This window comes from Abramis brama (genome assembly GCF_963993115.1).
Source record: "Abramis brama genome assembly, chromosome: 6".
NCBI lineage: Eukaryota > Metazoa > Chordata > Actinopteri > Cypriniformes > Leuciscidae > Abramis > Abramis brama.
The window spans coordinates 22,462,909-22,484,500 of NC_139968.1; the positions used below are offsets into that span (position 1 = coordinate 22,462,909).

The following is a 21,592-nucleotide window of genomic DNA, read 5'->3' on the forward strand; positions in this document are numbered from 1 at the left end:
TTGTGGCTAATAAAACTGTGAATATTTTAACATTTACAAACTGGCCAGGTTAATTTCCATTTTTTGAAATTAGATTTTTTTTCTTTTAAGAAATACATTTTTGGAGGTAATCAACAGTGTCAACTCTTATGGTTAGTAGATGATTTTTATTTCACTCTAAAATATGTAAACACTCATATTGTTAACATCTTTTGCCTATACTATACCCAATTCACTTCCATTGTGAAATAAATTTTGGAGGTAAAACACAGTATACATTAACTTGTACTGAGCCCAGAATATTTCCCAATATTTTTATACGTTTTCCGCCCCGTTTTAAAAGTCACCTGTCGTTTTGTAGACATGCAAACTGAGTGTATTAAAGCTTCAGCCTATTTTAAAGCACAATAGAGGTAGAGTAAGGGGATCCTCTGTCGTGTTTCTTGTTGTTTATTCATAAGGCCCGGCTTGGCAAAGCCCCGAAGGCAAGCTGCTATGGTGCTGGATAATGTTATTACCCTCCGGCTGCCTAATGAGAACTGTAGCCCCGGATCCAGCGACTCCACACAATCCCCTCATCCACCCCCCATTCCACAAAAATCCTGCCCCACAGTGCCGAAGCTCCAGGTGTGTGCCGTCTGAGCGTGGGACTCCCGAGCTTACATTTGGATAGCCACTGAGTTTATCATTCCCAAACACCGGCTTCATTTGATTGAACGTAAAGAGAAAAATGTGCATCTTTTTAAAATACAAATGAGAAATGTTTGTCATGATTTCCAGCATTTCTTTATTGCAGTGCATGTGATATTTGACAACATTCAGAAGCGGTTTAAGTTCAGCATTGATGGACAAAACACTCTTGCTGAACTGGAAGGAAGGCTCACGGTTACAGACGCTCAGACCGGATATCAAAAGGGCTTCTGTATAGAAAGATCACCCTCTTGTGGCTTTTAATGGAATGCAAGAAAAAAAGGTGAATTAGTTACACATCTCCAGTTCACTCTCCACTCCAGATCATTCAGAATGAAGCCAAACATTAGTTTGAACTGTTAAGTTTCGCTCTGCATTGGCTTTTCATTACTGAAATATAGTACACTGTAAAAAATTATGATCAATAAGTTATGGCAACATATGTTTTAACATTGCTTTAACTCGTCAAAATACGTTAAGCAATTTTCAACTTTTTATAAGTTGACAAGATACAACTTATTTTTTTAAATCAGTTTAATGTAATTTAAGTTGAAATGACTTAAACATCCAAGTTGATTGTACTTAAATTTAAGGCAGCCAATTTTTATTACAGTGTATATTACTAAATATTCTATATATTTTGGACACAGTCATTTGACTGATGAACTGCTCCGATTATGGTTCAACAAAAACGTTGATCATATGTATTATAATAATTACTTGTACAAAATAATACGGCAGTTATATTACAATAAACCATTTTCTACTTTTATTTATGCTTACCAAACATATTTTCCACACAAAATATTATGTATTTACTCTTAAGCAAAGCTTTTGACAATTAGGCTACTGATCCCATTGCAATTTATGAATTATATTTTACAAGTGTGTCTGAAAAGGTAAGGTTGACTTATGCGTGCACACACACACTTAGTAAAGGTACAAGACTAGATTTTGATTTTGTTTGGAGTCCTGTCAGTTCAGATCACAGCCTCTAGGTGGAGTCTCTACCTATATTTGATGCCTGATCGGGATAGAATGGAGGAGGAAGTCGGGCTAAATCAATGATGAGCATTGAGCCTATTATAGATAATCAGTTACATTCTAAATCATATTTATAATTATAATAACGACGATATTAATCATAATAAAATGCCTAATGGTTTTTATGACAAAATATTTTGGTATTATATGTATGAGGTAGTAATATGGTGATAAATCTTTATTTTAATAATAATAATATTGGATAATAATATGATTGTTTATTTACTTGTAGTGCATATTTTAACTTATTTGGGTTTACATGGTAGCATAATTTTATCTAGGCTATGTATCTGTATATATGATGGTAGTATAATTTTATCTATGGATGTTATATTATTTAGATGTTACATTATTTCACATTTACCTTTGCAAAAACATCTTTTCTTTACTGCTCTTTTTTTAATGGTCACTATATGGTTACAGGGAAAGCGTATTTTTCACATAAGATTTATTCATCTTTATATATATATGTGTGTGTATCTCTCGCTATAATTTCCCTTAACTCATTTGCATTGTATGTTTTATTGTTTTGTTATATTTGAGTATGATTTGAGCTGGAACTCATCATTTTACAATTAGTTTTCAACTGACGCATCCTGCATGAAGAGTTTACGGGTGATTTTGACAAGAATGCCTTCATGCAAACTAGCCTACAATCGTTTAAATATGTCAATATTTCGAGTTGCTGCTTTAATTTATTTGCATATAAATTAAGGCACGTACTTTTTGAGAAGTGCACGCGAGTATACATTTTCAAATGCAATATTGACACCTTCCGAATCTTTTCATGATATATAGGCTACACTTTTTTTTTTTTTTTTTTTATGGAAATTGTCATTCACAAGTTCCCGCAGCTATACATAAATATAGATGTGCTTGCTTTACTGCTTTTGGCTAATATTAAAATGATAAACAACATTAACTCAGTGATAGCCAAATAAATAACCTGCTGCGTTATTTAGGCTATACTTTCTACACAATAAGTTTGAGGGTGGTTTTTCATTAGATGGCGATCTAACGCTGAGTTTTAAGCATTTTTACCCCTGAAGACTATCGAGATGTGCAGCGAATCTTCAGCGCACTTTTTTTCCTACACACACACACACACACACACAAACACACACACTCTCTCTCCCTCTCTCTCGCTCTCTCTCTCTCACACACACATTTTCGCACCCGCTAAAGCCCGAACGGATTCTCAAATAAGACCTCGCATATTGTCTTTTTTAAAATTATTTTTCTTGTTTTAATCTCGAATAAAAAAGTGATTTGTACTCACGTCCACACACTCAAGTTGAGAAGAAGCTCCATCCAAGCTGATTATAGGTGCCTTATACCTGATTTGATCCCGTGACTTAAAAATGAGCTGAAAATGCACCACAAAACCCAAATTCTGGTTTCTTTCGAAGAGTTAAATCCCTAGTTCGCTCCGTTGTCCTTTACACACTGCCGTTTTTGCCTCGTCTTTGCCACTCTGCCTCCAAAAGCCTTGGCACAGTTGCCTTGGCATTCAGTGGCTTCTCCTAGAACTTGGCAGAAAATGCTTTAAAGGCGTCTCTAATGTCTGCCACAATTAAACGAGACAAATATGTGAATTTTCGAATTTTATTATAAATTGAATTATTTTATTCTAAAAGTTTTTTTTTGTTTTTTTTTCGAGATTGAATGCTTGGTAACATTCGTCTTTCCTCATAAAGGATCAATGGAAAATAAACCTGAACAAACGGTGTAGGTTTTGTAACTCATTGTTTATAGACAACACAATTTTTGGTTAATATATTCACTTTATATATATATATATAACACCACGATTTAAAATAAGACTACTGTCTATATAGAGTCTGAATAAAATGCCATATTTAAACCTAATAGTGTTAAATATTCAAGGTAGCCTAATTTAGATAATCGTTCAATGGCATTAATTTAAACTATTTCAAAGTGAATATAAAGTTTGACACAGAATGTCGTGAATTTCTCTAATCTACATATATTGTCACTGATTAAAAAAATATATATACTTTTTATATACTATACTATTTATATATACTATATATATATAATATATACTATTTTTTGTTTGTTTGATAGTTTTCAGTTCACCTGACTCTTCCCGCCAACTTAGAGTTCGTCATCAGGCCTTTAGGCGCTGTTCAGCCAATCAGTGCTGAAATCAATGCGTAAATCTAAATTAAATGACGTCTGAATGTAAGGCTACTATAACTTTGAATTCAGACCTAAGTTTGAAGATGCTCCACACATCAACACATATTTGATGTTTACATTTAATTTCTGAAAACATTACAGTGTGAAAATCTGATTAGGCCTATTGGATTCATTGATCCAGTTCTCTTGACGTTTCTAGGCCGTTTTGAAGTTATAAAGGCTGCATGATTAAATACAGGTGACTGCCTTTTCGACACGCGGTTCATGTGTTAAAATGAACGCTGCCACGCGACTCCCTTTTCATGACTTCACAAGCGAGACGACGAGAAACGTTCTAAAGTTCCCATTCAAATTAGGATTGTTGCAACTTTTGTTCTACAGAATGGGGGATACCTGTCAAAATATCAGGAGTCAAAAAAAAAATGCTGTTGTCAAAAAAAAAAAAAATTTTTTTTTTTGACAACAGCAAGAACCAGTTTTTCTTTGCACAAGTACAAAAATTAGCGTTTGTATGTTTATGTGTGTTTAAGGGTCATTCGTTCATTTTTAAAGCAAATTTCTTTAAATGTTTTAAATACTCTATCGAGAAGGTCTTTAAGTGCTAATAAATTGCATTGCAACCTCAAGTTAAATTTAAGAAAACTATATAATATATAGTCTACAGGATTGACAGGATTAGCCTATAGTTCAGCTGTCACTTCCCTTTTGTTCAAGGTCAAGACAATAAAAGATGTTTGGAAAGAATAAATACAGTATAATTGGTATTATATCTATTATTTTTCCCATTTAAATAGTTTTTTTTAGTAGCCTACATTGTAAAGTTTGAAACGACACGTCAACGTCAGGTTTGACTGACAGTGTTGCACAGATTGCATTCTCGTAAGGCTGTCAAAAAAAAGTCTGATATCATGAAGATAAGCGCTCTCTCTCTCTCTCTCTCTCTCTCTCTCTCTCTCTCTCTCTCTCTCTCTCTTCCCAATCTAATTTATTTGTGTTCCGCGAGGCTGTTTGCCGAGATCCCGAGTGTCTGTCTAGTGGTTGCTGTCACATGCGTGCGTGTGAATCTTGCCCAATAGCGACGGTACTGTGAGCTTTGAATTTCAGTGTTTTGCCCAATCACAGAGTAGCTAATGAAAACGCCAGAGGGACGGACCTGCACCTGCAGCAAGTTAGTGTGACTGTGAGTTGCGAGCGTAATTAATATGCAGTTTCCTATCATTTCTATCACACACAGTGCTATGTTAATTATCACCTATTTTGCATTTGACAAAACGCACCTTGGTGTTTGTTTCACGGTTTAATGCTCATAAATCTCGATCCATGTATGCACATCATATGCTTGCTTTCTGGAATATAGTGGGGTTTTTTTGTTTTGTTTTTTTAATTCCCCAACAGATTGATATCTCGTTTAGAATACCATCCTGTATTTCTGAAACACTTTCTGTAAATGGATCCGTTTTCTAGGGGGCGCCCGATTGACTTGCAGCGAGAGTAGTTGCATGGTCAATAATAAAACTGTGTTGAGTGCCAACCAAACTAATTACATGAACCAGGTTTTCTTATTAATGATGTTTGCACGTACGGCACACGTGATTAGAAACATAACATTGCATTGGCAGTCGCTTTCTTGTCCATCAGTGTCCACCTTGTTTTTTAAATCATGACCCTGTTTAGGTTTGACGTTTTTGAAAACACGCTGCTTCCTTTTGTGTGGTGTTTCCCAATGGCTCTTTGAAATATCAAAATCCCAGATATAAATAGGCGTATTAATTATAGGCATATGCTGTTAAGGAACCTGTCAGCCGCATATCAATACGTTCATGACGGGGCTCACAGAAGTGAAAGATGATACTGAAAACATTGGTGCTTAAACTGGCCGTTTCAAAATATTGTAAAACAATACTGATCACGTGCAGATAGAAATACTACTATAGCCTACTTGGGGTCGAATAGACATATTACGTGAGCATGAAGGAAAAAAAAACATTGGTTTATTGCAGAATGTTTTTGTTTTTTTGTTGTTGAATTAGCTAAGTGATTTGTCCTGAGAAATTTGATGACATTCTATTCAGTTCGTTTTAGTGAATCATAAACATTGCGCGATCAGTATAGTATAGCGTACTGATGAATGAGTTATTTTTACTTGATTAAAAACACTGAGCGCGAACAATGTATTCCGATTCCCGAACGAATGACTCTTTTGAGCCGATTCTTTTTAGTGAATCAACTACATACAGCGATTCCCAGACGATTGACTCTTTTGAACTGATTCTTTTAGTGAGTCTACATAATTATCAATAAGTATGAATCTCGCGTACTAACTAAAGTTATTGCCTTCGTCATGCCCGTCTCGAAATGAAGCAAGAACTGTAATTAAGGCTCGTGAGACTTCATTAATTTACTGATTGGTTGTTCGTCTTACGCATTAAGCATGTCGCTACAATCAGTTTTTTTGTATTATTAAATGTTGTTACATTTTACTTAGTGCTTTTAAAATATATTTAATATGCAGGTAGAAGCAGTTATGTGATTGCACTTCGCCTAGGCTACTGCGCTTTTTGCAAGAATTGCATTAAATTTATTTGCTGATATGTTAAATCTGAAAATGATTTTATAATTTGACGATACACTAGGCTACTGATGGCAGTGAATGCAATACGAACGTCTTATTATTCCAAACGTTTCTTTATGTAAAGTAGCCTACTCGTTTATTTAGGCTTTGTGTTTAAAATAAAGCGGTAAAAATTCGGTGCATAGAATGTCAAAACATGCAAGTTAAATGCATTATCACACTTTCTGCATTACAATACTTCATGTTTACGAAGTGCAGCGGCATTGGGAGTGCATATTTCTCCTGTCCCGCATGTGTATGACTCTCGTGCCGATATTGAGGGCGCTGTGCTGATGGGAGAGCCCAAGAGTTTGAACGGGAGCTTCGTCTCAGCGGACTCGAATCGTGCGCGCTTCACTTTTTTTCCTCCCTCTCTCTCTTTTTCTCTCTCTCACTCTCAGGTCGAAACTAACCACGACACAAGTGGCAGCTTTTGCAACAGGGGGTTTTAAGGATATTACAATCTTCCTAAGCATGCCGAGCCCTCCTCGCTGCTCGTAAATCCGCTTCAGTTTTGCTTCGCACCGCCACATGCCTCACGGCGGATGCAAGCGCGCGGCGCGGCGCTATAAGAGACAGCGAAGAATGAATCAAACGCGACTTTTGTAACGCATCCGGACAACTTTTTCTATCTTTTTGTTTCTATTCAAATGCCCGCAAGATGAAATAATCGCTCCTTTCGGCGGTTCATCACCACAGTTTCACTCATGGCTCTATGAAATCTCCGTGTACTGTACTTCCATCCATCCGTCCGTCGTCGGGACTTTTCTCTTTGCTACAGTTGATGATAATGCCGAAAGTTTGGATATACGGCTTTAACAGTACAGTACAGTAGATGTGTGTAACTCGAGGCGGGGTTAAAGTTCAGCTCTATGGAGCGCTGAAGCGTCGCGCGCACTTCGCAGAGTTGGAAATGTGAAAGCAAGAAGCAAGGCTTTATTTTCCCTCTCTCCCTTCTTCTCTGTCTCTCTTTTTTTTCTCTTTTCATACACACATATACATACACAGCCCATACATCCACACATACACACCCTCACTCACACACACACACACACACACACACGCACACACACAACATCGCCTATTCAAGAGTTAAAACCGACAGATATGTATTCTCCGCTATGCCTAACACAGGTAAGTGACATTTTCGTCTATTATTAACTCTGTTTGTTGTATTTGAGCGGTGTCTTTGGCCGGGACAGCACGGATAGGGGCTAACCTTTGCTTAAGACAAGTTACTTAGTGTGTAGTAAGGCATTTCTGCTCTGACAGAGCCAACTGAACTACCACATGGCGTATGGCGCCCACCTCTCTCATACACACACACACATATGTTTCTTATGCACATTTATATACAGTTGTATTTTATTCTAGCCGCGTTTGCGTATGGAGAGACGTTGATTTTATGTAGCAAGTTAAGCTTTAAATAGTGCTGTGCATGAAAGAAAACGTTACTCTAATCCTGCAGAGTCAACGTTATGCACAGTTGATTTGGTTACACTGTTAAAAATAAAGTTATTTAACAGTTTCAACAACAAAAAGAAAGAAAGAAAAAAGAAAACTCTGTAAATAAGTTGCTTTAGGTTTTTCCTTTTTTTTTGGAAAAGTTTTTGATGTCACGTTTGTAAGTTTTTCAGACTTTTTTAGTTCTTTAAAGCACCAGCAATCTAAAGAAATGCAAAATAAAAAACTCTTTGCAGGACTTTAAAAGGTTCTACTGTGACATCAGACTGTTTTTCTTGTTGGTTCTATTAAGGAACTATTTTTTAAGAGTATGACCATTTAAGTTTAAAACAGCACACACCTTTAAAGCAGAATTGTCATATTTAGTTGCTTTTTACTATTAAATATCAATACAACTATGCCGTTTACAGTTCTAACTTTAGTTTAAACCAGCTTCCAGCAATAAATCTTATATCAGACTTTTTCTTCTCCAGTCATCAGAAACTCTTTGATTAGATTTTTGCAAACTTCGCTGTCACGTATATATATATATATATATATATATATATATATATATATATATATATATGTATATGTATATATATATATAGTGTAATCTAAAAGTTAAGACTGTTTTAGCTTTGGTGCTGTCATGTCTGTTAACCTAAACAGTAAGATTATGAAAGCATAGGGCTGTTTGTTTGTGGCTTTATCATACTTTTGTAATCAGCACAGAATAAAAACTAAAGTGGAATAAAGTTTAACAGCAACCGAGAGGGTTAAAGGAGGTTTAAAAAGAAATCCAGTCGTTGTCTGAATCATGGTGGCAGGTGAAGTGAGGTGACAGGTCTGGAAAAGCTGTAGTGTTATACTGTAGACTTGATGTGATTTTAAACTGTTTGGTTAAATGCGTTTTATTGAATGCACAAAACAAAGGAGAAGGCCTCAGTATTGTGTCACGTATAGGGCCGTTCTTTTGACCATGTTAGTTACAGTCTGTTTGGAGACACTGGAGAGGATTCATGCGAAAAAAGACAAATTATGTGTAATGTGCACAGAAAGACGAGCTGAGAAAGCTCAAACTTTAAGTCGTCTTTTCATAGATTTGATAATGCAAGACTTGGATTTGTTTGCAAAAGTTCTTTTAGGGCTTATTTACTTCTGTTAATCCATGCAGTACCGTAGGGAAGCTTTTGATAATTTGTCAATCACTATAAATGTGACACATTATCACTAACTGACACCTCACATAAAAACTCACATGTGGCTCATATATTTTATTTACTTGACTATAAATATTTGTTACTAACAGTACTTATTAAAAATAAGTGAAATGCTAAATTTAGAGGAATAATGTAGTTTAAAGTCTTACAAAAATTTCATCTTTTTTTTTATCTTTCTTTTAAATTAGTACTAATGTAAGTAATATGACAGTGATATTATTAAATGTCTAATAATCATAGTTGTACTGAAGATAATTGAGACGGACCATTGATTTCCTCTCTGTTACGGTGTTAAGGCAGTATGATGTCTACTTTCTCTCTCTCTCTCTCTCTCTCTCTCTGTCTCTCTCTCTCTCTCTCTCTCTCTCTCTCTCTGTGTGTTTGTGTGTCGTCTGAGTGCCAAAAAAAATCACGTCTTTATATAGCTGTCATTTCATAGTAAAATCCTTAAAATCAAAACACATTTTTCAACTAAGCTTAATGCAACTCCTTCCTATATTTTAGTTGATGCTGAAATACGCTTTTATCTCTTGCGTTAGTTATCGAATACCTTTCAATGTATTAACATCACGTTAGTTGTCTTTTTAGAGACGTGTGCATTCACATTGTCTGTTTTTCGTACTATTTTTACATGCGTTAACACTCTCTTGTCTCTTTTGGCCACGAGGCACTATTGTTCCCTGCTGAGGCCTTACTATAGGACAGCGAGGTTCAGCTTGAAACACTTTAGGAGTCTGGAAAACCCTGACATGCTAACCAGACCCTATACTGACACTCAAGCACGCTCCTAAACGCAAAGAGCTGTTTGTTTTGCCACTATGAGCAAGTATCTTCCTACAATTCAGTTTTCGTAAATTGCTAGAATTATAACAAGAAGAAAACGCTCTCATAATGATCTCAAACATGAATAATCTGCATGTTAAATTACGTTCTGTTGTGTATCATTCACCACATAATTCTAGCAATCGTTCCTTTTATTTAGAAACACTGCTAGAGAACCGCAGAAAGTTAAGTTAACCATGTTTTTACTGTAGAGAGCATGATTCTCGTCTGGAGATTTTCCATATTGATTTTCTTTACAAGAATCTGAGTGTAGACAAGTCTGCAACAGATCTTTTTTTTTTATTATATTATTTTTTATAAAAACACATAATATATATGTATAAAAAGCCACAACCATAGATGATATCAGTTATTAATCACAGACTTTGGATTAAGTTACTTGGAGAGTCAGTTGAAGGCAGATAAGGAAATTCATTCACTGGTTTAAATGCAGGATGAAACAATACAGTTTTTATGCCTCGGAGGCAAGGGAGTTTGATTCTTCAACAAGACAGGAAGGAAACAATATGATTAAACATATACATTTGCTTTGGTGTCTCACAAGAGACACACAGACATTGTTCCGTACACTATAATAATGATATATGCTTATGCAAATCCTTGATTTCCTCTTGTGTAACAAAAGAGATATGGCAATATGTATCTATATGGAGTCTGTTGTTGAGTCTAAGACTTACACGCAGTAATCTTACACAAACAGTGCCATATTCATTTTAATCTGCACAGCTTACGTCCAAAATTATGTTTTTTTTTGTTGTTGTAATATTTATTTATTTTTGCTTGATCGTATATTGTGATTATTTTTAATTACGATACAAACATTAGCAGCAGTGCTTGAAATTGGCCCGAAAAATTAATTTAATTAACATTCTTAAATGACTCCGAATTAATTGTTAAATTTCTAAAGGCACTGGTCCGAGGCCCGGCGCGTTATATTCATATCTGTGCTTATTCAAATGAAATCTGCGCTCAGCACATAGTGCACTTTGCTTGCTTGCTGGCAGCCCTCTCGTACTCGCACGGTCGGTTTTGGGACACGATGCAGGGCTATTGCTGTTTGTGGAAATGTTATTCTAGTGATTGGCAGTCTGCCATTATTCTCTCTATGTAATAAAAACCCTGAGTTATTTTCTGTGTAAAATCCCAAATTATTTCTTATTAGAAACCACACGTTATTTATTTGCCCAGTTATTAGGGTTTATTTGTTTTTTTCTTTAGGCAATAAAGAAGTGGTCATGCAAGCCTACAGATAAAAACTGCACATACAGTATAGGCTTTTTATTATTTTGATAATTGCTCAGTCGAGCATATGTACAGTTTTAAAAATGCTTAGTTTATTTAATAATATTTCCTTAAGTTTACAGTTATTGCATTATGCAGCTTTACTAAATAACTTCATTTCAGGTGATACAGTAATATCCTGTAAATATTAAAATATACTTCCCTTTGTAGATTAAAATAAATCCCTGCATGATTCTGTCCTCCGCTAGACTTCGAGTGTGTGCAAAGAGATGCGTTAATGTTGCGGCCGATATTTTGCTGGTCTTTTTGTCATTTTATTATAAAAATTGATTTTCTGCCAGGTTGTGCACCAGCGGCAGGTGTAGGGATCCCAAAACCCGGCACAATCTGCCCCGCACACACTCCTGTGTGAAAACAACACACTCCTCGCTGATAGCGAATGAAGTGGCGCGGTTTTTGGAATCGTGTGTGCATTTTTACGGAGAACAGATAAAAATAGCCACTCCAATTTTCCTGGTCGGTTGTTGCTTTTTCTCGGCCCTGGCATACCCCTAAAGACCAGCATTCTTGCCAGAGAGCCAAGATATGTCCTAGACGAGCTACACACACACACACACACACACACACACACACACACTGACTGCCCTGCTCGGTTCACAGAAACACTCCTGCTGTTGAGGGCCATTTTTCAAAATAATCAAATGGGATTTTATGTAGATGCACGCGTTTAGCTTTCATGGTGTCTGCTGTGAAAAATCTGTTTTTGTTTTTGTACTTCACCTGGTTTGAATTTGTCTTTTTTCACAGTTTCTTATTAGAAAAAAAAATTGTGATAACTTTTAGTTTACATTTATATTTTTAAGTGTATTGCTTTATATATATTTTTCAGAATTTTCTGAAACCTGAACTGTGTTTCATAGCGTCCATGTGGACTAATTTCTGCTTCCTTGTCCTTTTTCGCAGGATGAATTCCATCCTTTCATTGAAGCACTGCTGCCCCATGTGAGAGCGTTTTCCTACACTTGGTTCAACTTGCAGGCCCGCAAGAGAAAATACTTCAAGAAGCACGAGAAGCGCATGTCTAAGGAAGAGGAGCGAGCCGTGAAGGACGAGCTGCTCAGCGAGAAGCCGGAGGTCAAGCAGAAGTGGGCATCGCGGCTGCTGGCCAAACTCCGCAAGGACATCCGGCCGGAGTTCCGCGAGGATTTTGTGCTCACTGTCACTGGGAAGAAGCCCCCTTGCTGTGTGCTCTCCAACCCTGACCAGAAGGGCAAGATGAGGAGAATTGACTGCCTGCGTCAGGCGGACAAAGTGTGGCGCTTGGACCTGGTCATGGTGATTTTATTCAAAGGTATTCCGCTTGAAAGTACTGATGGCGAAAGGCTGGTTAAGTCTCCGCAGTGCTCGAACCCAGGGTTGTGCGTGCAGCCGCATCACATAGGAGTTTCCGTAAAGGAGCTCGACCTGTACTTGGCCTACTTCGTGCATGCAGGTAAGTCCCGTTTTGAATTCACTAAATCTGTTGAATGTATAAAGATGCGAACGACAGCCAAATAATGGATTGTACTTGTATTGTATTTCATTTCATTTTTATAATAATAGAAGTGCGGCCTGTGCAACTCAAAACTGAATCCTCTGCTTCCATTCTGACACATTTTTCTCAATGAAATAAAACATGCAAAATGAGAAGAAAAAAAAGACATTACGTGTTAATATATGTAATTAATTTGAGAGCGAATTTTCTGTTTATGTCAAAAATATAACGTGACTATTTCATCCTAATTGCAAAGTCACTGCACAATGTAAAACAGAACAACTGTCTGTCGAGTTAAAATTCCTGTGGAAAAGTCCGGTGCAAATATTTGATTGAGCGACTGTTAATTGGCAGAAGGCGGCAGGGGATCCATCCTGCACTGACAGCGGCACAAACGCAAGCTTTCTCTTGGAAGACAAGAAGCGCACTTTGTTTCGCCAGGCAAACTGAGCACCTTAATTACACTCATTTCCTCTCACGCGCAAATTGTGGCAGTGAAGTCTGAGAGTTGGCAGCGTGTGCATCCGCCGTTCCTTGCGTTCCGTGCGGACTCGACTCGCGCTTTGATGAGGTGCCGATAAAAAGAGGGAAAGCGCAGTGTAACCCGAAGACGGCGGAGATAAAGCCGTAAAACGTGAGCTTTAGCGCTTCGTAGGAAAACCGTGGTATCTGGCAGACGGCAGGTTGCAAAACGGGAGCGTGTGAATCACTTTGACTTGGTGAGAACACAAAGGCCCGGAGCCTTTGAGCTTTTTGTGAGGATAAGTACGACACAGTCACAGAAACGCGTTTCCCCGCGGCCCGCCGAAATCCTCAGTTTTGATGTTCTGAAAGCCTATTCAGCAGGGAGCGTCCTGCTAACATCCTAATCTGCGAAGTTAGGTTTTCTTTTTGATTCGATGGTGAATAAGAGACGTCAGCGAGAGAACAAGAGGAAGAAAGACGTGGGAGTCTCTCTCTCCTCATCTCTGACCTGCACACAGGCCGATCAGGTTTCCTCCTCTGTCTTATTTAAAGCAGTGGAGCATTGCTGGAGCCCCCTTGATTAAAAGCCATCTGAAGAGGGCCTGACCTCATACACAGATGGTGAAAGTGGGGCTTCTGAGAGGAGCTAAAGTCAGTAATTAAATTTATCCCACAGTCTTGCCAGGGCAAAGGGGTGCAGGCCAGCAAACACACCCACTTCATCTAGACAATAGCTGAGCTACCTATCAATATTAGCGGACATTGCTGGAAAAGAACATTTCAATTCAATCCAAGTAACTAGTAGACTAGTTTTTCATTTTGAATTTCTTAATGTTTGCTGTATTTTTTTTAAAATATATTTTTCTCATTATAGAGTGGTGCAGGTATGACGTCAGAACCCGGAAGTCTAATTCGCTGCTGGTTCCTTCAAGATTTTCCTATGTTTTTTGTTTTTGTTTGCACACACTCACACTGCAAACTGTCTTATGTAGTGACTTATTAAAAGTTTTCAAAAATGAACAAAACAAAAAACAGTTTTTGCTATGGGTATGTGTAATTTACGTTGTAGAACAAAACATCAACGTATTGGTAAGTTATGTTTACCACAGGCTGTATTTTACACACGAAAACCCCCATTATAAAACCCATAGGAAAGTCTTGAAGGAACCAGTGGTGAATTAGACTTCCGGGTTCTGACGTCATATCTGCACCTCTCTATATGTAAGTTTAAATTTGTACTTCTCAGTTCTTTCAAAATTTCTTCAATATCCTCACCATTGCTCAATAGTTTTCAATAATTGCCCTATAATGTGTGTTTAAGTTTGTATTTCCCAATTCTTTCAAATTTTTTTCAATATTTCCCCTATAATATGCAAGTTTAAGCTCATATTTCTCAATTCTTTCAGTAGTTTAAAAAAAAGCTATATTTTTTAGTTTTTCCTATGTGTAATTTTAAAGCGTTAGTTCACCCAAAAATTTTAATTCTGTCAATAATTACTCACCCTCATGTCGTTCCAAACCCGTAAGACTTTTGTTAATCTTCGGAACACAAATTATTTTTTTGATGAAATCTGAGAGCTTTCCGTTGACAGCTACGCAACTGACACTTTGACGCTTCAAAAAGTTCATAAAGAGATTTTAAAACCAGTCTATATGAATCGAGCGGTTTAGTCCAAATTTTCAGTAGAGACTCGATCGCTTTATATGATGATTGAATTTAGGCTTGTATTTTTAAATTCTATCAATATTTGTCATTATTTTTGCACTAATGATAAATGTTTTTTTAAAATTAATTTTCAATTGTATTCTCATAAAATGAACAGTAAGTTTGAGTTTGTATTTCAGAATTTTTGCAATATTTTAATATTTTTGCAATATATCCCTTAGGATATGTCTTTGAAAAACACTTTCTAATTTCAATAGTCGTGTGGTTTATTGTTTTAGTCAGATGTTATAAATCTTTGTACAAAAAAAGTAACATGAGAAAGACAGAAATGTGTGTTCACTGAGGCCTGGGGACATGCAACCATGGCTAATTTACGGCAGGAGCACTCCACACGTGGGCGAGGTCACGGCTTAAGATGTTAGGGTCGTGACCCCATCTTCAAGGCATTTGACCCCCTAGATAAACATCCACTCCCATTAGCAGCCAGTCAAGCGGAGGGCAAGCTTTGGTTTTGGGTTGCCCTCTTGACCTCCTGTTAAAACAGGTGGTTTTGTTTGGGCCACAGAGTGGTGTGCCATTTAAACCAGCCGAAAGGGGCTAATAGCCGTGGAGACCCAGACTAGCATTACACCAGTCATTGTTTCCTTTTAGCATTGGTTGATTAGAAGTATATGGATATCAGGCCGTTTGTTTTTATTGTTTGTTTGCAAAATTGTAGAACCCTCTGATCTTAGGTATGTTACATTCAGATCTCTGTGTTAGGCTATTTATTTATTAAGTCATAAGTTCACAATTCTTTCCTCACAAGGTTTTGAAATTTTAATGTACAAGTTAACTTTAAATTAGTTTTAAATATTTTAAGTAAAAAAGAAACAAACTTCTAGATGTGAGATTAAGATTCAGCTCCTGTTCAAATTCAGGTTTAAGTCTAAATAATTACCCTCGTCGAGAAAAAAAAAGGGTTTTGTGCTGTCAGATAATTAAATTGATGCATTAATGAGTGCTTATTTTGATGAAAAACTCAATTAGAGTTCTTTGAATTCATTGTCGTGATTCATGTCACTTGTTGTGAACTGTAGTTGTGTCTCATTGCAGTGTTTTCAGTCTCACTACACAATGGAAGGATACCGCTGGAGCAGATAGATAACAAACGCGAGACCAGGCCCGTGTGTACATTTCCAGCCAGGCTGATAGATATTTATACTGGACTTACCTTAATTGACCCAGAGCCACGTCGAACAAACCGTTTGCGTCTGTAATGTTTGTAAAGACGTCTGACCCACTTCCATGTGAGCTCTTAAACAGATTTACTGTACAGTGTGTCTTTCAAAACTAGTTAGCTCTGATGACGCATGCTCGAGGCGCCCTGTCATAAGTTTTGTAAATTCGTATTAAGTTCTGAGAAGTCGGCTGAAAGTTTTTGCAAGGGCCGAGGCAAAGCCGGTCAAGGGCTACAGTAAGCCGGTGGTTCGTTGATTTTTTTTTTTATGCCAGTAACTGAATCCGCTGATATCTTCAGGCTGACTTTTGGCACATCTTGTGTTACAGCCGTTTTATATTTCTCTTCCTTTCCACAGGCTGAGGAATAACAATAATTTGGATCTATTTAAGGCGATTGTGGGATAAACCACAGCCTTTGTTGTGGTTACTGCAGTACACATTGTGGGCTGAGACCTCCCCACCCCCTCGCACCCATCCTCCCCTGCTTTCTGCCCGCTAAATCCCACCGACCGGCCCTGTTACTGCAACAATGACCATGCCACTGTGCTCTTTCACACAGTACCATTCATTAAAAACGAGGTTGTCGGCCATTCATAAAAATACATTGTCATGTTATGACTTTTCTGCCCGGATTGTGCAAACTAACCCCCCTCCACCACCTTGGCAGAGTCGCAGTGATGAAGGACCAGCTCGGATCCAATGATGGGATTCAAGCACAGTCAGTTTTAATATCATTGCATTTGACCTCCTTTTGAACCTTTTTTTTTTCCTGCTGCAATGTGATTGGATTAAACGAAGCAGATGGTTCTGGGACGGGAAATACTGTAAGATGTTTGTTGCACAGCCACTTGCCTTTAGTGGGTAGGCTAAATTTCTCCTAAACCTGATTGCGAGGCAAATTCGTGTAATCCGTTTAATGTGCATTGTCAGTGCCGATCTTTCCTAGCAGATTTGGACAATGTTAGTTGGCGCCCAACGCGGGGTTTTTAGATGTCAACAATGTCGACTGCGCATTAATGCATCTCTTTCAGTGTCGACTATTGTTGTGCTTCTAAAACGATTGTCTTTCTTTCTTTTCCAATGTGCAAAAGATGCAAAATTCGTTTAAAATGCAGCTCATCACACTCCATTTCCTCTCTGACATAACGGCGGCCTGGGGAGCGCGGTGAAGGGTTTCGAGAACGGAGGCAGTGGGCAGTAATCTAGAGCCGGCGTGAGCGGTACACCTGTGCTCTGGGCTTACTGCTGTCCCCCTGTGTAGTGAGGCAGGAAATGGTAAGGGGGGGTTGGCACCAGTCAATTTTTGCTAATTAGTTTTGTATTAACTCCTCAGTCGTCCCAGCGCACGGCCACTGAGAGAGAAATGGGCCCCGTGATGGGAGCTCGGCTATTTTTATTTTTATCCTCCTTTATTCACACATTTATTTAATGCTGCTTGTGTTGGAGTTGCTACAGATGACTTTGGTGTATGAGAATGAGTTAAGTAGGCCCGTATGGAAGCCAAGCTTTTTGCGGATGCTGCGAAATTTTGGATTTAAATAGCGTAAAATGTGTTAGGTCATGTGTGAACTCGAATTGTTGTCGAAATAGCAGCAAATCAGCTCTGGCAGTTTGTCAGCTTAAAAATAAAGTTAAATGCTGGAAAAGGTACGTAATGAGGGTATTTGTTAACAAAGCTGGACGATTTGAAAACTTCTTGTTTTGTTGTCGAAGAGTTTGAGCCATTCGCAAAAGAACCAATGCAGTCTCTCCACAGCGTTCAGTTTGATCGGCATTTTAGTACTTATGCACGAATGGTAGCAGTACGGATAAGCGATGGAAAGGCATTGAACAGTTTATCAGGTTTTGTTGTTTGTTTCTGCTTTTATATTCGCAATTCTACTTGTGTTTACCGTCCACGTCTTTTTGCAAACGCATGGCTCGCAACAAGCTTAGCTGTATCAGGGAACTGTACGCAGCGTCTGCTAGACTGTTTTAGACTTCCCGAGAGTAGACATCTCGTTCATTACAGAACAGCAACTTTAGCTAACTTCTGAGAATGGAGCCTTTGTGAGTGCATGCCATTCAACAAGAGTGCCATTGTCTTAAAACCCAGCCGGCAGCAAACGAGGCATTGCGAGGCCTTTGCCGGGAGAAACTTTGATTGTATTAGGTCTTGATGAGGACTTCATTTGAATGGTGAGCAGACAGCTCATGTGTGTCTCAAGTAGAATAGGAAACATAGTTTTTTATTTAGCATTACTCCACAACAACACCCTAAATTTGTCAACTAAGCTGCATGTGACACATTTGGATTGAGATTTTATGTTTAATACGCTGTTAACAGCAATTTAACAAAGGTGAAAGACCTTTACAGTCTGTATAGGCCCAAGTGATAGGCAGGAATGTCCATTCAGCACAGAACGAATGTCGTAAAACAAATCCCAGCCAGCAAAAGCCTCTTAAACTGGGTTTAAACTGACAGACTGAGCTTGCTTCATCACTAAATCTCTGCTCAAACTGGATCTCTTCCTCGTCACGTGATGCGAAGATTGATCTGCGTTAAAGTGCCAGATCGGTACGTCACACTGCCTATTGATCAGTGTGTTTGCAATGTTGAGCAACGTGCGTCTGGATCTCACAAACCAGCACACGTTATGTTGGTAAACCATTTTGTAAACACAAATTCACCATGATATTTAACTGTTTGCCATAGTTGGCGCCCTAGTGATATCATGAAAGGCCCACTCCCACTGCCAAGAGAAGAATGCAGGCCCAGTGATTGAGGCAGGGGCGGCATTGTACAGCGGAATATAAAGGAGAGCGCAGACATGAAACGGGACAGCTGTGACTGTCTGTGGGGGAAAGTTGCTACAGATGGTAAAAGAAGTGGAAAATAAACTACCGTATGGCTGGTAAAATATAGAAGAAAGGCTGGGGGTGTTCTGCCGTACAGGATCCTCTCATGCCGTTGCTGTGTGCGTGTTTCTGGAATTTTATGCGTGTCTGTGTTAAAGGGAATATGTTACCACAATTGCTTGGCTGTCCCAATACCCGTTATGCCCATCTGCTGCTGAGCAATGCACAGATTTATCGCTTTGCGTGGTCTGTGACTGACATGTGCTAGTCACACAAAATCCCTCCGTTTCCACTGAATTTCATTACATTATTTTTGAATTAGGGATATTAGCACAGTTATGGATTTGAGTACTGGAGTATATACTGGAGTATTTCCTCACTTTAGATGCTTTTTAGAGCAGTATTTGCAGAATATAATTGTATTTTAGACTGTACTGTAGTATGTTATCCTGCCACAATTGGACTTCAGTTTGCATTCAGGTTTAGACATGGTGTTTCCCTATTTTTGTCACAGAGGGTGAAAGTCTTTCTGACCTATCACTCCAACAAGTGAGCCATTTTACAATTACAGTAAACACGTTTAAGGGACCATTAGTCTGCATTTCCACCTTTAAGACTATAATGTAATGAGTAAAGATCGACGATAATGTTTTACCGATACCAATTATTTTTAAGCGCCTAATAACAGATCTCTAACAATAAAAGCATAATAACATTTTGAATGCTTGGAAAAATAGTATTATGATGATGATTATTATTATCACTGAAAATAATACGTAGAGATATCTGTGAAAAATATCTGTACTTTTAAGTACTACTTAAAGTTTGTCATCTCTCGATCTGTCTATATATAAATAGCAAAACCTTTTAGTATTTTTCTTAGAATAGCAGCACATTTGCCAACAAGGCTTATGCTCTCTAAGCAAGGTTGTTTGGTATTTGTTGTGTGTTTCTTTGTGTGTTTTTTGTGTGTATGTGTGTGTGTGTTCGTTCATATTGTCAGATGTTGTTTTTAATTATTGAATGCAGGGGGAGGGGGTTGGGCTAAGTATGGAATTGACTTTAAATTATTGAACTATTTATCCCCAGAACTGCCCTCAGTCCCTCCATCTGTCTGTTTTGCAGAAATATAAATAAATAAGCAAATAAAGATAATAAGGCTATGGCGCACTTCTAGCCAGACCCCGAGTTCTGGCACGATTCTGTTCCTTATTTCTGAGGCGCCCCTTCAGAAAAACAACAACTCCCAATTAGCCTGATCTGGATAGAATGTAAACATCGTCCTTTTAGTATAATGTTTGGAGGAAATTCAAATGTCGTAGTAAAACATTTTAACCTCCAACCTGCCCCTTTCAGTAGGCTGCCGTCCATCAACTCCCAGGCCAAGCTCAGCAACATGGGAAGGGATATTTTTTGCCCCCACCATGTGTTTGGTGTTTTAAATAATGTACTTAAAATGATTTGTCTTCATTTATTCAGTTGGAAACTGAAGATACTCTTTAATTAGCGGTGATAAGAGCAGGATCTCTAAATCATTCCCTTCCGTCTAGTCGCTCCTGGACTCGCCGAGTGAGTGAGTATCACTCATTAAGAAAGAGTTTTAGGGGGCATCGATCCATTAGTCATGCATCTGAATAACACTAACACAGAAGTTTTTGTTTTCGCACCAACAAGGGATCGTCGGGACTCGTTAAATTGATCACGAAGCGCGTATTCTTCGGGGCTGCATTTCACCCACACTTCCAAAACTGTTTTCACAGACAAAACAAAAGCACCACTTGATTAGCTGTGAACCATCTGGGAACGGGAAGCTGTGTGACCAAGCTAATTGGTTCGATTTGAAAAAGAATGGGACAGACCCTCTCGTCGCATGCGTGTTTGAATGAGACCCCCTAACTGCAAGTTGTGTTCCTCACCCCTCCCTCGTCACTTTTGTTATACATTCCTGGTGATGAGCTCCAGTCTGATGCGTCGGCGCTGGGAAACCTCTTGCTCGTGGGGTTTATATTACTTCACAGTTGGGAAACAGCTGGCGCGGTAGAATGTGGCACTGTGTTGGGAAATATAGAATATTGTTTAGAGATTCTTTTGTCAGTGCTAATCGAAGTTGACAGTGTTATTAATGGGCCAACAGTAGTTGAAGGCATGCAACGTGTGATCTGTTGATAAGTGGAGGGCTCAATTCACAGTGCCACCTGTCGGCCGTGGTCATTACAGTGATTTTACCACAATTTAGAGATGTTTGCCAGACATAAACAGAAATGTTTCAGAATTCAATTGGTATGTAGTCACAAGCTCTTCCCAACTAAGTTGGGAATTTCATATGCAAATGATTTAAATATTGCAAAAACTGTTTGCGAATAAAGTAGTATTTACATCCTGTGTGTTAAAGACAACCAAATCGTGTCAATAGTAGTTAATCATCTGAGCGACTTATTCAGTCATTTTTTTATTTATTGACTTTTTTTGATCATCTTGGAATTTATTCGGTATAGTAATTAATGCGCAAGTTTTTTTGAAATCAAAAATAGTGAAAAATGTTCTCGCATTTTAGAAATAATTGTTTTTAGCTCAAATTTGGAAATCTTGGTGTTTCCATCCAGCATTTTTTAAAATATATTTTAGATGTT

At 38.1% G+C, this 21,592-nt stretch overlaps 1 protein-coding gene across 8 annotated transcripts in view; it reads left to right on the top strand.

Moving 5' to 3' along the window:
• The window catches only part of nfia (nuclear factor I/A), a 153,597-nt gene that overhangs the window by 29,557 nt on the left and 102,448 nt on the right, over positions 1 to 21,592 (top strand). For 4 of the 8 annotated variants that reach the window (XM_084118082.1, XM_084118086.1, XM_084118083.1 and 1 more), the window contains exons 1-2: positions 6,751 to 7,621; positions 12,202 to 12,730. In XM_084118082.1, coding sequence (XP_083974208.1) covers positions 7,595 to 7,621; positions 12,202 to 12,730 — 556 coding nt within the window. In that variant the 5' untranslated portion in view covers positions 6,751 to 7,594. Of the gene's footprint in view, positions 1 to 6,750; positions 7,622 to 12,201; positions 12,731 to 21,592 lie in introns of those variants that run through there. The other 4 variants (XM_084118080.1, XM_084118081.1, XM_084118084.1 and 1 more) reach the window with 1 other exon arrangement.